Genomic DNA, 17214 nt, shown 5'->3' with positions numbered 1-17214 from the left:
GTTCAAGCTGTGGGGAAATGCGATCAACTGTTGCTGTTTGAAGTCGCAGCCAAGGCTTATAAATGTCTCGAGTCTTGAGTCTTGGAGTCTAGGCCAGGCCAATTACTCATATGTTGGCCCAGTTACACGTTGTTATTGCTGTTGTTGTTGTTTCGGCTAATGCGATTGGCTTTTGCGTGACTTTCATAAATCCATTTCTATCTCGAGATCGTGGCAAATCAATTTACAACGACAGCCAATGTAGAGGGCGTGTCACCGTCTCCCACTTAAAGTCATTGCATAACAAAACAATTGCTCAGTGTTTCTTTATTTGTTTTTGGTTCGAACTCAACTGAACTGGTCATGAGGTCGCCGCACTTGCTCCACATATTGTGGATGCCTCTGAAGTGCCCTCAAGCGCACGTTATGCCCAAAAATTTAACAGCAACCAGCACAATTTATGACCCATCGGAGAAGCATTAAAGATGGCCAAGATGGCAAATTGTTAATGCACTCCGACAGTTTCAATTCATCTACTTACATCTTATGTCGAGTTAATGTAATGCGACTCACCTGGTAAAATACTTCACTGTCTTCTACGCATGATCACGACGGATTTGTAATAAATATTTGTGGTGCTTGAGAGCGGACAAAGTTTTGTGTAATGTGGAAAATAATCTACGTTTGATATGCTCAAGTTCAAGTGCAAAAAAACAACTGTTTATCATTGCAGTGATGGTTAAAAAAAATATAAAGTTAAAAATGGTCATAAATAATATTTCATTTCTTCAGTCAATTATTCATATAATTTTCAACAAAATAGAAAATACTTTAAATACACTTTGAAGTCACAAAACTGAAAAGACTCCATTAAATCATTTAATGTAGAATTCCCGCATATATTATATATATTTAAAAACAATACAAATCGTTTCTTCATATAATCTAACATGACAAAAATATAGAGGAAATTATATCTTTCAATGAATTCGTAAATAAGAAATGTATAGATAACATTGATGTGTATTTCTCTATAAATGAGAAATATATTGTTTTTTAGAGAACATTTCTGATTTCCCTATAAATGTTAAAAAAGTAAATAAAATTTTGGTTGTTTTTTTTTATAAATATTTAAATTGAAATATATACAAAAAATAAATAATACAAATATAATTAGAACATTTCAGATTTCAATTTAAAATGATGAATTATAAATTAAGCCTAATTTATTTGAATGTAATTTTAGAACATTGTTTATCCGTAATTAAAATTAAATTGTATTTTGTTTATTTTCAGTTTACTAAAACTATAAATTTGGGAGCTAACTTTATTAAACAAAATCTATTACATAAAATAATAAATATTTAAAATTAGTATTAATACATTAAATATTAAATTCAATATATGGATTAAACATTCATTCTTTAATTTCGTATTCTAGAAAAGTTTATGTAAAAACATCAGTTACATCGAGTTTATCAATTCAACAGTAATATTTAAATAATTTATACTATATATTATTGTAGTTGATTTTATTGAAATATTACCAATGGCAACACTTGAAAAGCAGTTGCTTTGAAGTTGTGTTTGTTGCATTTGTAACGTTCTCAATTGCCGCAACACTCGAAGTGAAGGAGGAAGGACTCAAGTCGAGTCGATATACTATATAGCCATAAAAATCGCTCAGCTACAATTGAGTTATAATGCAATTGGCAAACGTAAAGCAAATGTTGTTAACTTGCAGCAAACGAAAACGAAGAGGAGAGAGGGAGCCAGGAAGTGTAGGAGGAAGCGGAAGTCCGATTGAGGACATTGTTGCCTTGACCGTCTGCAAAAAGTTGTGCGCAATGAAAATGACACATAAATAGCATCAACATTTTCAGCATCTCTCCAGGAAAACACAAATGTGATTACGATTACTCGAGACTCTGCTTCTTCTTCTCCCACTTTTTCTTCTTCTTGTGTATATGGAAGTCACCTTTGTTTGTTGATGACTTTTGCTTGATTTGTGTTTGTGTGCACGTGTGTGTGATTGTATGTGGGAGTGTGTGTGTGGCTCCATTATAGCTCTTATGAAATTTGGCACATAAATTGTATTATTGCATTTATGCTTGATTTTATTTCCCTTTGCCTTACAATCGTCATGTGATTGTGTGGGTGCTTAACTGCTTCAATGTATGTGTGCTTGTGTGTGTGTTCTTCTCTCTTTCGCTTACTTTGTGCCTTTGTATTGACTGTTAAATTGGCTTTCGCTTAAGTGAATTTGCAGTGAATTCGTCTTAAGTCTTCTTCTTTTGCTTTTAAGTTGCCTTTTATATTTTCGCCTGACCACGCACACACACATGAGTAACTCAATAACTGAGTGTTGTTGTGTGTGTGCTTACATTTCAACGGTTTCCTGGCTAAGCGCCCAGTACAATTTGAACTTCAATTAGCTGCATTCGCCTGGCTAATAAACGTTCTACTTACCTAACCTCACTCTCTCACTCGCACTCTATTTCGCTCTTCCTTATTGCTGAGTATACAATTACAAATGATGCGCCAGCGCCAGGCCGAAAGTCAATTAACGGAACTCGCATAAAAGCTCCACGCGCCTCGTCTGCTAATTGGAATTGAAACATAAATTAAAAGTCAAAAGAGAAGATGTAGACGACGACGACGAAGACGAAGATGAAAACGAAACGAAATGCAACTAAAACTTTACGACTTCTTCTTCGCCTTGCACATGTGTGGGCGTGTGTGCGTGTGTGTTCCTGTGTTTGTGTTTAGGTCAATTCGTAACGTAACACAACAATACAACACCCACATACGTAACGTTGTGCAATTTTACGTTTTGTCGTAATGCACAGCAATTACGCTAGTTGTGCTAGTTGTTGTTGGCATTGCAGACATTCACATTGACAGTTAGATTAAGTGTGCACTATAAATTTAGTTTGACTTTTCTTTTTAGTTGCCGTCGAAAATACGCGGCACACTAACGATATTTATGGGGTCAGTGCAATTGCCACTGGTAAGTGCAAATTATTTACTAACAATTACAAGTGTGACCTGTAAAGCCATTTGCAGCAGCCACTCACACGCACACACACATACGCTCTTACAGTTGCTGCGGTTGCTTATTAACCTCAACTTAACCCTTGTGTGTACAGTGTGCACTATTATTGACGCCAAATAATTGTGTTTAATTAGTGCCGCATATAAAAGTTAGGAAATAAGGAAAATTATTATTATTAATATTTATCTACATAAGAAATATAGTAAAATTATATTTTATATTCTGAAATTTAGTTTCTATTTCAAAACAAATATTTATATTTTTTAATCACTACGTATAGTTACGTATTAAAACATAAAGCAAAATCCAAGTTATAATATTTTTTTAAATATTTTGTTAGCATCTTCAAACTCAAAGCAGCAACTGAGGGTTAAGCCCGCTATTCTTCAGGGTGTTAGATTGCCAATCAGCTCTCCCTCTATCTTTGTCTTACACTCATGCAACCCCAACTTCTAACACACTTTCTTACATATTCCTTGCACTCACACTCACACCAATTGCCTTGCCCATGTCTGTGTGATTCTATGAGATATGTGCGTATGTGTGTGTGTGTGTATTTCCTGGCCCTGGTTTATGGTACAAAGGGGACCTGGCTTCAATTTTCTTTATATTATGGCTTGATTTAATTTGACGTGAGACTTTGGAGCAGCCCTTGACCGTCACGTGAAATGAGAAAAGCAACAAAAATAACAAAACACAAGTCTTATGAAATTGCGTAAAGTTAGCCAAGAAATGATTACAACTTACATTTCGTAAGCAGAAATATTCAAATTTTCTAATGAAAATATTAACAATAAAAGCAAGAAAAGTAAAAATCATTTTCCAGCTGCCAAAAGCAGTGAGAAAAAATTACAATAGCCACTCGCAGGGTGGTTAGCTGATCTGCCCGATTGATATAATTTCATTAAGCGCCAAGCAATTATTGTTGTTGTTGTATTCCAAATGGAATGTCAGCCAAGACGTCACGCCCACAAAGCACGCCCACTTCTGGCAAGGGCGCCACAAGAAAAGGCACAAAAAAAAGAATACAAGCAATAACAAATTGGAAAAGCAAGTCAAAAAAATGAGATGATAATGAAAATGTAAATGCATAAGCGCAAGAGTGAAAGAGACAAGAGAGAGATGGCGTGTGAGAGAAAGAGAGAGATGTTGGTATGCGCGTAGAGTGTCGAAAACTCATTAAAACTTTTTTACAGCCCATTTAAAAGCAATTTGTAAATTGCGCGCGAAGTGCGAAGCAAACTTAAATAATTATTATTTATTCCAAAATATACAAAAATGTGAAATGTAAATAAATACGTATAAGCTGAATTATTAAAAGTATTTTATTTTTTTAGGTTGATAAAATAAAATGTATAAAAAATGCTTTTCTCTACGAAATAGAATTTAAGATATGACAATTAACATTTTTTAATTTATTATTAATTTATAATTGCATATTTTAAGTGAGAAATATGAAATGATGTGTTATAATTCAAAACTTCAAATGTTCTATTTTCCTTATAAAATTCTAGTTATTATAATTTGTATTATTATTATCTATAAAATTTAAAAAAAATTATATAAAAATATGTAAATTTTAAAAATTAGTATGTATTATAAATATGTTGAATTTATTTAAAAACTAAATAAAAATGTAAAGCAAATATCTTTAAAGATTATAATATTTAATAATACATAAATAATTAAAAAATTAATTCTTTATTATTTATATCTTTATATACTATATATTATATCTTTATTATTATCAAACCCTTTCATCCATGGCCAATTATATAAATAAATTGTAAAATATAAATTGTTGTTATTAAATTTGGCTGCCTTAAATGCCTGAGAATTTACTGCATAAATCCCTTTGATTCGGCAATCATTTTGAGCCCTTGCAAAGGACTCACAATCGCTGGCATTAAATCACATTTCCGCACATTTCTTTGGGTATAAGAAAAATTGTGTTAGCTGCGGTTGCCTTGCAATGCTTCGTCCCCTCTTCCGTGTTTCTTCTTCTGCTCCTGCCACTTAAATATTCAAAGCGAAAAGTTCTTCCACACCTTTGCTGCAGCGTTGGCTTTTCCTGGTTTATTTCTTATTATTCATACGGCGCTTGTTTTCTTATTCCTTTTTTTATTGTGTGTGTGCAGCGCCCAAAATTCCCACAGGATGCAACTCAAAGCGAACGTCGTGGAAGGTTACCTGAGGCTTAGTGGAGGAAGTTGAATGCCACCCCAAAACAGTTAGGTGCCCTAATATATGCGATATGCACGTCAAGCGTTCTTATGTGGACACGCAGTCAACACTTATTTAAGGTCCCACATAGCCCAAATTTGCAGAATATCTTAATGACATTAAAACCTTTATATCAACAATATTAACATACTCTTATTTTTTCCAATCACAGCATACAATTTCAGTTGAGAAATAAGAATAACAGATTTCAAATAAACCGCCTAATTCGTCAGGGCTGCCGCATCTTGGCGGCCTTGCCAGACTGCTCAAGTAAGAACGACGATTAGCCTATTAATAATATATCACAACTTAAGTTCTTAATTTTACATAAATAGAAATGTTTTTCTCATTTAAATAATAAAATGCATATTAACTAATGTTAATCTCGCTTTATTTATTAACGTTTGAGAATGTTTCAGTATTTTTATACCAACATTAGAACTCGCGCTTGCTATAATTTCTTCTTTTCAGTGTTGTAAAATTGCTTACATAACAGCTGTAGAAGATAGCGATAGATACCATTAATCGGTTGCGTGCCAGGGATGGAACTTATTTATAAAATCTTATTAGCCATCACAACAACGGATAAAGCTTATCATAACTCACTTTTGCAAAATAACCGTTACTATATTTTTTATTTCTGCTTCTTCAATATACATGTTATTTTTTAAGAAAAGTTCTAGCAATTTTAGGGGAACAATCAAAAAGTAATACCAGAAAACCATTACTTCATACTCAAAAAAAGCTGTTAAAAAGTTGTGCTTTTTTTAAATACTAGTATTATTGGTATAATATGGTATATGACGTAAAATAGTGAATATTCAAGTTAAACTTGCGGTCACGCTGGTGCCAGCATTGCCGGAACGAAAATAATAAAATAATAAATTAATAAAAAACAATTCACAACGAATAAAAACAAATTAATACAAGTTGTGCATAATAATTGTGTAACGCAACGTAGACACAAGTTGTATAAAATACATGAAATCTATAGTAAAAAACAAAAACTGTGCATTCTCCGCCTCAACCGCCAGCTTAATTTTTTTGCAAACAACTTTTGTCAAAATTCACCGGATATATAGAAATTATTTTAACATTTCCGATTTCAAATAGTATAGGCGCCTTCGTTGATGTGTTTAAGCGATAAAAGCGTCTTTGAATTTCGCCACAGACCAATTGTACGTTATTCGATTTTGCAAAATAGATCAAAACTATAGTGAAGACCGGAGTGTAAAAGGCAACGCGATTAGACGGTGAGCGAAAGAGAGAGAACGACACAGTGTGAGTGCGTGGTTGTGTGTGTGTGCAAAGAGAGCGGCAAACGATTGCGATTCGATTGGCAAAAAAAAACGACCACAACGAAAACGATAGATATATCGCGACATCGACACCGATTTTCTTCCCCTCCCCAAACAGAGCAGCGCCGTCTGTTTTAGTTTTAATTTATATTGCAGTGATAAAAAGCTAACGAAATTAATAGATTTGTGCAGCGCAATTACGCCAATAAGCGACGGCCGTTAAAATGTTAATAAACCTAAAGGTGAAAACTTTAGATGCGCGCACACACGAATTCAGCATCGACAATGAGGTAAGTATGTGTGTGTGTGGGAATTTTTTTCTATGCATTTGATGAGTGTTTTTGCCTTTTTTGAGGTTGTGTTGTGCTAAACCGCTTTTGCCATTTTTCTTCTAGATAACCATACGACAGTTCAAGGATCAGATAGCGGAAAAGACAAATATTGCCGCGGAAAATCAACGCATCATTTACCAGGGACGCGTGTTGGCCGATGATAAGCAGGTGAAAGAATACGGTGAGTCACACAACAGTAAATTCCCAACAAATTGCATTAATTTACCTTCTCTCCACTCTCTACACACACACACAGATGTTGATGGCAAGGTGCTGCATGTGGCCGAGCGACCGCCGTTCTCGCAACGCGGTGCCAATGCCACCAACAACGATGAACCGCAACGCAGCGGCTTTCGCAATTTATCCGGTCGACCGGCGCCACGTAATATGCGCAATTCACCGTATTTTCGAGCACTCGACGGCATGCTCGTGGGCACCATGGCCATTCCCGTCAACAATGGCGCCTTGAACACCGCCGGCGTAAGCTTAAATCCCTACACTCCTAAGTTAGTCACTAAACTCTCCACTTTTCTTTGTAGACACGTACGCCACCCAATCGCTTTCCCAACTCATCGTCGTTCTGCATTAATCGCATCACCGTGGCGCTTCACATGATCGACTGTGCCAACAATATTGCCGCCTATCTGGAGAATCCCGAAGTGGGTCTGAATAATCAATCGTTGGATATCTTACAACGCGGTCGCTGGACCATGGAATCCACTGTGGTCGAAGTGGGCGTCTCATCCACCGATAATCCACGCAACAACAATATCATCGACATGGTGCAAGATGCTGTCAATGCAGCACTGTCACGTAACACACCTGGACGCAACTACACAGTTGTCCAGCTGCCCACCGTCTATACGAATGAGGCAGGCGGCGATCCGCAGCAGGCGGCAAATGATGCTGCTGCAGGCGGTGCTGGTAGCGATGTTGGTGAGGAGCCCACAGCAGCAGCTGCTGTGATCATAGAGGACGTGATTGTGTCGGATGACGAGGCAGCCGATGATATTATGCCCATTCTGGGAGATGATGATGAAGAAGGTGCCCCAGTGGCTGCAACGCAAGCAACTGGCGCTGGTGCATCAACAGCAGCAACTGGCGATGCTGCCAATGCGGCTGGCTATGATGCCAACGGCGCCAATGGCTCAAATGTGGCTGTCACTGGCATTGGACCGCGTCGTCGCACACGTCCCCAGGTGCTGGCGAATGTGATACAACGATATCGCACGGTGCAAACGCGTTTGGCGCCCTTTGTCGATCGCTACTACGAGATACTCGAACAGGATCCCGCATTTGAGGAAGCAGAAGGCGGCGAGGAGGCAGGCCAGGGCGAGAATGCGGCACGCGACAATGCACAGCGGATCTTCGATCGCGTCTCGGAGGCATTCCATTATCTTTCGCATGCCCAGCATGCCATCTCCGATTTGATGTTGGATCTGTCGCAGCCTGGGCCCCGGGTGCTCACCTGTCGTCCCATTCTCGTCGAGCAGAGTGGCTACATACGCTCGAACAATATGTTTGCGGCCAATCTGCCGGACATGGCTTCACCACATACGCATCCACATCCCCATCAGCATCCGCATGCTGCGACAGCAACTGGCTCTGTGGTCGCCATTCCCATCAATTCGCCACCGAATGTCACAAATGCAACGGCAGATGCCCTAAGGAATGCTGCACAGGATGCTTTATCTGCTGCCGCTGCTGCTGGTGGACAGGCGAATGCTGCTGGTGGTTTCTGGGAATTGAGTCCCAACTTTGTCGAGGATCCCGTGGATCCACCAAATCAGCAACCATCGCCCTCCGATTTGGGTGAGTTTCCCTTTGTCACTTCACTTTACTTCCCACTGTCATCACTGTTTCCCTTCTGCTTTCCTCACTTGATTTTGTTTTGATTTGTATGGCCATATTCTAGATGAGCACGAGGAGCGAGCAATGTCAGTGTCTGGCGATGAGGCAGCCACGCCCAGGTTGCGCCTCTATATGCCCGTGCCTTTGCCACCGCCTAGTAGGTTTCGTTTCCCCACTTTTACTCCGCTCGAATGTTAAATCCCGCTCTCAATTGCTAATCCTAATCCAGTTTAATGAAGCGCCTTTTAATTGCTAACAACAGCACATTCCATTTTTCTATATAAAAGCGCATTTCATCAGATCTAATGAGTTAGGTATAGCTGAGAAGTAATGAGCGATTTTTAATTGCTAAAAACACCTCATAAAATTCTACTGGGTAGTTAAAATATATTCTGTGAGCTTAATTCCGCTGTAGAAGATTCGAAATTTTCATAAATTTGATGACTTTATTATTGCTCTTTAATGTTTAATTAAAATGTTGCTTCCAATTAATTTCAAAATAGTTTCAGCTTCATTTGTAAAGCTCTAACCAAAATAGATTTTAATGTTCTCTTGATTTATTGTTATAACGTTCATTTGTTTTGCTTTTCGTCAGTTGCAAAGTTTGTTTGTTAAATCATTTAATTGATTTTTGAACAATATAAGAAAAAGCCTTATTGCAATGAGATGAGCCAATGACACTAAAGCCTTCAGGTTACTATTCGATTTAACTAGTTGCTTCTAAAAGGCTTCTTAAAAGAAATTTTGTATTTCAACATAATATTCCCTGCAATGAAAAATAATGCTTTCTCGGTTGATTAATGCTTTTAACTAGTGCAAGAAAATGACGAGAAATAACTCGACTGAAAATACGTCAAGGAAATCTATTTAGATAGTTCGTCTGTCCAATTGGACACAATTCATAATCTTGTTCTACGATATTAATATTATATTTCAATGTATGCGTTTAGTTCCTCGTTCTTGTTTGCTCCAAGCTCCTCTCAAGACGTTCGAGCTCAGCTTTGCAATTAATTTTAATACATTCGTTTATTTCTTTACCCAATAACCACATCAATTCCTTACTAAACCCACTGCAAATTGAATGTGCTAATCAATTGTGTTACTCTTGTCACAGATCCTTGGCGGCGCATGGTGGGTCTGCTCAACATGGCAGTAGGTGGACATGCACAGGCAGCAGCTGGAACTGACGGAGCGGCTGGAACAGGAACAGGCGATGCAGCTACCGCTCAGTCTGGTGCAGCAAATGCGGCAGCCGGAGCTGGCGGGGCAGGCGGAGGCGCCGCAGCGACACTTGTGCCCAACATCATCTCGATCAATTTGCCTGTGCATCTGATGGCCACCGCAATGCATCCACAGGGACGCCAAGCACCTGCTGCTGATGCTGGTGGCAATGCGACAGCTGCAACAGCAACGGCAGCATCTGCAACGGCAACAGGAACAAGTGAAGCAACTGGCACCGCGGCATCCACATCGGGTGGCACACGCAGCGGAGGCGAACAGCGGGCCAACACTTTGCCCACAACGGCGACACAGACAAGGTCGACAGCTCGGCCGCAGATACAGATTGGTGGCAACAACAATTGGGCTGGCAGAATTGCGCCCACACATACCGCCTTCGATCGCTTCTTGCCCTGCAACAGTCATCACATTCGCGAGCCTGCCCCCTTGCCCCAGAACAACAACAACAACACGAGCAACAACAACAGCAACGCAAATACGAATGCCAACAGCGCCAGAAGCAATCGCAGAGCCGGCGACATCGATGCGGCTTCCATTGGTAAGTGAAAGTAGTTGCATAAGTTCGATCAGTAAGCATTTGATGCATCGCGGTTGTGCTAGTTGCGGGTCACGTAGTTTGCTTTTACTATACTATCATCCCATCAACCAACCCATTCATTCACCAGAGATGCAAACCTGCCTTTTCTTTGAAGAGACAAAGTTTAAGGCTTTTTTAGATTTTTGATAACTAAAAAAGTCCAACAATTTGAATGCTAGTAAGCTACGGTTATCTCTTTTTTGAGTCATTTCTTCAGAGAGTTTAAATTGCAAAGTTTAGGTTCTTAATTTTTTTAAGCTAAACTCTAAAGGCTGAAATTTCAAATATATACACTTCACCTATATGACTGAAGTTTTTAATTAGAGACAGCTGATACTCTTAGAATAGCTAGGAAATAAATTAATGATGTACACTAAAAAATCTGAGAGCTTTATAGTTATAGAATACTACTAAGTCTTCAGGGTCTGATAATGATAGCTTTCAATATTTTGTGAAGATAATACAATAAATATTATTTAGCTTTAGGACGCCAACATATTTACTTGTTTACTTGTGTACCAATTACTCAAAAAGAAGTTTTTGTTTTTAAAGTAAACTCTCATAATTTAATGTAATAAATACCAAAGGTTACATTTGCTATTTCCATATAGTACAATAATCAAAAAATGTATATACTTTATAAAGACGGAGATGCCCTCTTCTGTCTATTAAATATATTTCCTTGAGGCACAAAGTTATAATACCCTTCTATCCTATAGAAAAAATCAGACAGGCAAATTAAAGGAATTTTTGTTAGTTATGATATTTTTCTTTAATTCGAGTGATGTATCCTATCAAGAGTAAAATGCTCGTGTACAATATGAAAATGAAAATAATATGTAAGGGAATCAGTTCATCTTTAAATTGGAAGTTTGTCATTGACGACGTACGAATTAAATCTTCGAAATTAAAAAAGCTTAACTTACACACATTGATAGCTATATAGTTTGGCTGCAGCTGGGTTTGCATCTCTGGTCATTTAGTCTGCCTTTGCATTGGCTTTGCATGCGTGTTCATCGTTCATCCGTTCATCATCCCATGTATAGTCATCTCACGCTTGCCACGTGGCCAGAGCGGCGGCACCTTGGATGTGTCGCGTGCGGCGCGACGTCGTGCCAGCAACAGCAGCAGCAGTAGCAACCGAGCTCGGAGCTTGCCGAGATTGATGGCAAGCGGCGGTGTTGGTGGTTTTGGTGGTGGTGCTCGTGCTTTCGAGAGGAATGTTCCTGCTGCTGGTGCGAATGCAAATACAAATGCGAATGCGAGTAATCCACCTCGGTACAGTAGACGGGCTAGATTGATAGAAGCTTTGTCCATGTTTGACAATATGTTGGTAACTAATTTGACAAATCGTGCGCATGCAGCTTTGGGTGGCATCGCTGACGTGGCCGTCACCGTCACAGCCAGTGTCCCTGGTGCCAATGCCAGCTCCACCTCTTCCCCCTCCTCCTCATCCTCAGCCTCCTCCTCATCCACAGGAGCCACAACAGCCGCCGGAGCAGACGCTGCTGCTGCTTCCGCCTCTGCCTCCAGCTCCAGTTCCACAACCCAACCAACAACAGGAGCAACCACAATCAATTCGAGCAATCTGCGTGCTCAGCTCCGCCGGTTCCTCCATCACAGCATCTTCGAGGAATTGCCCATCAATGAGGAGACGATGTCCACTGCGCTTGATCGTGCCCTCGAGTGGTTCAACGACAGTTTGCTGTATCTGCCGCAGTACGAACGGCCGGAGTACAACTCCCGCGATTCTGTGTGCAACACTTTGCGTCAGAGCCTGCGTCTGGCCATCGAGCTGTGCAGCACCAACTGCGAAGCGGATGCACAGTTCGAGCAGCGTCTCACACAGATTCGCGAACAGTTCCGCAAGCGGCTCTACAGCGTGCTCATCCTGTGCCTGGGCAGCGCCAATGCCGAGCTCTATTGGCGTCAGCTGATGAGGCTGCTCTTCGTGCCGCTGCGATCGAGTAAGTATATTTAATATACTATTTGTTAATTACAGTATTTATCGGTTATAAGCGGTAGTAATATTTTTAAACGTTTTTAGTAATGATTAGCTTCAATGTTGGTTCGATTTTCACAAATTATCTGATGGTCAGCAATATTTTAGCTATAATTATTCATTTTTTCTTCAACATGAATAGCAATGAAAATGCGAAAAGAAATTTTTTAAATAATAGCAATTTTTATATACCATAATATCGTCTAGATAAAAAGTTTGAAGCATTTTTAGGCAGGTGATGTGCAATGGATAGTGCTCGACTATGAAAAAACCGCAACTCGTTTTTAAAAATATACGAAAATAATATACCAAAAATACTAAAATGTACCCAAGACTATATATGGAATGTAGATATAGTTCCAAAAAATATACCAGATTAAAGCCGATTAAAAATATTATAATTACAGCGAAATTAATAAATATGAGTTAATAAACCCATATTCTAAAAATATACCAAATAAATGTACAGAAAATACTAAAATATACTGAAGTCTTTATCTGGAATATCGATATACATAGTTCTACAAAATATTCCATAGAGTACTAAACATTCCAGATTAAAAGCGATTACAAATGTAAAGTAATTTTATAATTATGAATAATCTAGTTTTCTTAACAAAAGAAAGTCACCTTTAAAGCTATTTAAAAGCAGATTTAGATTGCAATATAGTATCTCGCATTTTATTATAACTATTATAGTCCAAAATTTTCGTAATTTTGTAACCGATATTCACTGTAACATAATTGTAGTAGTTTATACCTTAAAGTTTCGATTTTGTTTCCGCCCGCAGATTTGCGCAATGAAGCCTTGCAGTTCCTGTGCAGTGTGATTGATCCCGAGATTCCAACGCACACGGACACCGCCGATGCCCAACAGTTCCTGGTGCTGCGCAATGCGCAGTCCACAACACCAGCCGATGCAGCTGTAAGTAAAAATGCAAAATGCAATTGCTTAGCAAGAGCTTAGCTAAAGCGCGACTAATAGCAACCATTCGTTGCACCTCCACCGTTTGCCTTTCCCGCACAGCAGCAGCAGCAATCGCAGTCACAGACGCCGCTCGATAACGATGTGGAGATGGCCGACGTGGCCAGCAGCAGCAACAGCAGCAGTGCCACCGAGCTGGACAAACCGCTGCCAGATGTCACCGTCGGCTCACAGCCCTGGCACAATAATTTCCCCAATGATTGGTTGCCCGTGATCACGCGTGACCTGCAAACCCAAACGGAGGTAAGTTTCTCAATTCTTTCGCAATTTCTCTACGAGTTAAACTAACATTTCGTGACTTGCAGCAGAATCACCCGCAACCGCCTTACTCCGATGCCTACATATCTGGGATGTCAGCCAAGCGACGCAAAATCATTCAAACCGAGAAGCCATCGTCGAGCGTCGAATGCCTGATTGCCAGCGGTGTGCAACGTGCCATTCAAAGCACCGGATTGTCGGCACCCAATGGACCAGGTGGCGGTGGAGTGCCTGTCGTTAATCCCGATCTTGTGATTGGCGCAATTGCGCATGATGCAGCTGTCCAGGCCGCGTATACGGATGCGGTGCGAACGAATGCCCGCGAAAGGATCAAGCAGGACAACGATTATAAGCCAAGCAAATATCCGCAGATCGCTAAGTTCACAGAGCAAAAGTAGGCGAGAGTTGTGTAGAGATCTAGTAGTGCTTAGTGCTTAATGTAAATTTTTACTTTAATGAAATATTGTATTTAATTTAGTTAATGGATAAGTTCTGTTTTTCAAATCGACGCTCACTGAAGGAGGCGACGATTTTCATTTTGTGGAAGATGTTAATGAGAGATGAGATGGTCACAAGAAAAGTGCTTGGCAGTGCATGCTTCATAATACATAATAATAATTATATACAACAAATTGATACACACCCCACAAACACACACACACTTACTATATATAAACAATAATTATTAACTGCAAAACAAAAAAACTACACGAAATTGAAGGTCAAATATTTTGAGGACAAAACTGCATCAAAAAGAAACCCCAAATAAAAGTACATAAACACACAGAATACTATAAAACTCTCAACTAATCTTTAATCTGCTGATCTGCCATGATCGCCTATTTGGCGTCCCCATGGCGGATGACGCAGTGGTCAGAAGACAAAAGCTATGACGACAGTCAAATTCCAGCCAAATATTTTAGACATTTTCTACCCCATTGACGTGATCAGCGGAATTGGCGCCGCCTGATCATTTCCGTTCAATGAATGAATGGATCTGGATCTGGAATATTTGCGGTAATCTCGAGTGGCCCGGCGAACAAAATTGTGTGGAATGCCAATTCAATTGGCCATTTACAACAATAGCAACTATCTTCGAAATAGACAAACAACCAAAATTAATTTTCACATGACTTGGCATCTGGAGAGAAAATTGAGAATCTTAAATGCGTTCGTAATATATTAAAAAAAAAAAACAAAAAGGAAGAAACACGAAAATTTGTCACATAAAAATGTTGAGATAATTTATGCATAATTCTCCGAAAATAAGCTATGTGAAGTATTAATAAATAATAATTAAAATTTCAAATGTCTTGTTTTTTTTTTATTTGTTTTTTTTTTCAAAAGTATTTTTTACGCGGGCCATGATTGGACTTTAAAAATAGCCCAGCTACGTAATCATTGTATATTTTTAAGTCGATTAATCGATTATACTATAGTTTGTCAACAGCGTTTGTTGTGTTGGGAAGGGGGAAGGTGGGCGTGTAACGGTCACACTAAAAATAACCGTGTGCAGATTGGGGGGCGTGTTTTGTGGTTTGTGTCATCATCAAGCCGAGTTTCGAGCTGCTGCAGGCCATAAGAAAATTGCCACTTGCCGGCTACCAAATGATTAATTGCAACATCAACATCAACTCGAGCAGCACCAGCAACACAACTTGAGTCAGCCAATAAGGGAAGGGTGGCAGGGGGGGGGCATGGCAAGGGCAAAAGGCGAAGCGGGGCGGGGCAGTTGGCACGCGCATTGCATTGCGGTATTCGTGAGGAATTCGCGACAGACGGAATTCTTAAATGGGGGACTTTCGTTAATTATGCATGCACTGTGTGGTGTGTGTGTTTGTATGTGTGTATGCCCAGCAAATGGCAACGGCAACACAGCAGCGGCCAGAACTTCAAAATAAATTAAGGCAGCGGACTTTGATGCATGGTGCATGCTATAAGCTGCATACTACATGCAGCATGCTCCTCGCAACTTGATGTGGCGCCTGGCAAAACTGCAATAAGGCGGCGCCAGCAGTTGCCACTGGTTTTGTAATGGGTAAGTTTGAGGAAGAAGCGTAATTATGCTTGATTTATTAGGCAGACCGGTGAAATTTCGTATTTCGGGGTTGCCATCTACTGCAAAACATTGCGTATAAATACTAAACTAAAATACTAACTGCAGTCTATCGACAATCGATAGCCAAGTTTCAGCTAGATAGATAAGCTAACGGTGAATTTGTTTGGAATGAAGTGCGTGCTTTGAAATACCCTAGCGGCCATTTTGAATTTCGAGAACAGCGAAGCATCTATGTACATGAATTGAAAACGTCATTGTTGTTGACATTCTTTTCATAACAATAAATATTTTGTGAAAACAATTTAACCTGTTGAATTTGAGCAAATTCTTTACTTTAATCATCATGAATTGGAAAATTGTAGTTATGCTATTATAGTTTGAAAGTCTTTTAATAAAAAAGTATTACTTTGTTAAGAAAAAAATGTTTAACTGTTGAAAACGTATAAAGTTTGTTAAAAAAAGTAATATATTATACATGTGAAATAATCAAATTGATGCAGCTGCAGAACACACAGTTACAGGGTATCAAATTAGGCTGCCAGATGTATGCAATCGTTACGCACAATTGTCAACACCAGCAACAACAACAACAGGAGCACAACAACAACACAACAGCGGCCACAATAAATCACAACAAGCCGGCTCATTCAGTTGATGTGCTCTCCATGCCACTGCGAGATTATTTTGTGTAATTGAAAACATTTTCTCGAAGATGCCAAGATAAAGATATTTTGTTTACATGTGCAGCAAAACGCATGTGGCAACATGTGTGTGAGTAACTGTGTGTGTGTGTGTGTGTGTGTGTAAGGACAATTTATCAGCAGTGCGTAAGAGAAGCAGCAGCAGCAATCGAAGATAAACAACAACAAGCTGTAAACACACACACACATGATAATGATAATGCTGCTGAAGATGCTGCTGATGATGATGATGATGATGCCCCCATACATAGATTGAGCGCACCAATGCATAGTTCCTAGGTTCCTAAGAAACGAGCCCAAGTCGCAATTCAACTCAACTCAACTCAACTGACAAGCATGCCACATGTGGCAGCAGCAACTGCAGTAGCAGCAGCAGCAGCAACAACTGAGCTCAAAGGGGGCATCTAAAACACGCACAGACAGCGGCGCCGGCGCCGAGATTCAGTTGCAGATTGAGATTGAGATTGACGCCTGGCGCCTTGGCAAAAACAACAAAACAAAAAACGAGAAGAGAAGCATGCACAGGAACAGATGTAATTGAGTGTTGGCGCTGGACAATTACATAGGTAACAACTGTAGTAGCAACAGTTGCAGCTATCAGCTAGAAGCTTGTGCACTTGTTTTCTTTTGTGGCCAATATCAAGAATGCGTTTTT

General features: G+C 39.5%; 1 protein-coding gene across 7 annotated transcripts; it reads left to right on the top strand.

Annotated features, from left to right (window-relative positions):
• Positions 1-6086: 6086 nt before the first annotated feature.
• LOC132788853 (large proline-rich protein bag6) lies at positions 6087-15101 on the top strand. Of its 7 annotated transcripts, XM_060796487.1 has the most exons (10): positions 6088-6845; positions 6951-7068; positions 7144-7367; positions 7427-8699; positions 9853-10515; positions 11601-12521; positions 13348-13481; positions 13542-13784; positions 13847-14193; positions 14278-15101. In XM_060796487.1, exons 1-10 carry the CDS (start codon positions 6780-6782, stop codon positions 14279-14281), a joined length of 3993 nt encoding a protein of 1330 aa, XP_060652470.1. In that variant the 5' UTR covers positions 6088-6779; the 3' UTR covers positions 14282-15101. The 7 variants fall into 7 exon arrangements, with proteins under 7 accessions (XP_060652471.1, XP_060652470.1, XP_060652474.1 ...); XM_060796488.1 differs by having other exon boundaries at positions 6087-6845; positions 13850-15101; XM_060796491.1 differs by having other exon boundaries at positions 13587-13784; positions 13847-15101.
• The last annotated feature ends 2113 nt before the right edge of the window (positions 15102-17214 follow it).

Source organism: Drosophila nasuta, chromosome 3, assembly GCF_023558535.2.
Source record: "Drosophila nasuta strain 15112-1781.00 chromosome 3, ASM2355853v1, whole genome shotgun sequence".
NCBI classification, from domain to species: domain Eukaryota; kingdom Metazoa; phylum Arthropoda; class Insecta; order Diptera; family Drosophilidae; genus Drosophila; species Drosophila nasuta.
Note: the sequence above shows the minus strand (reverse complement) of the source record. Positions and strands in the feature narration are given on the sequence as shown.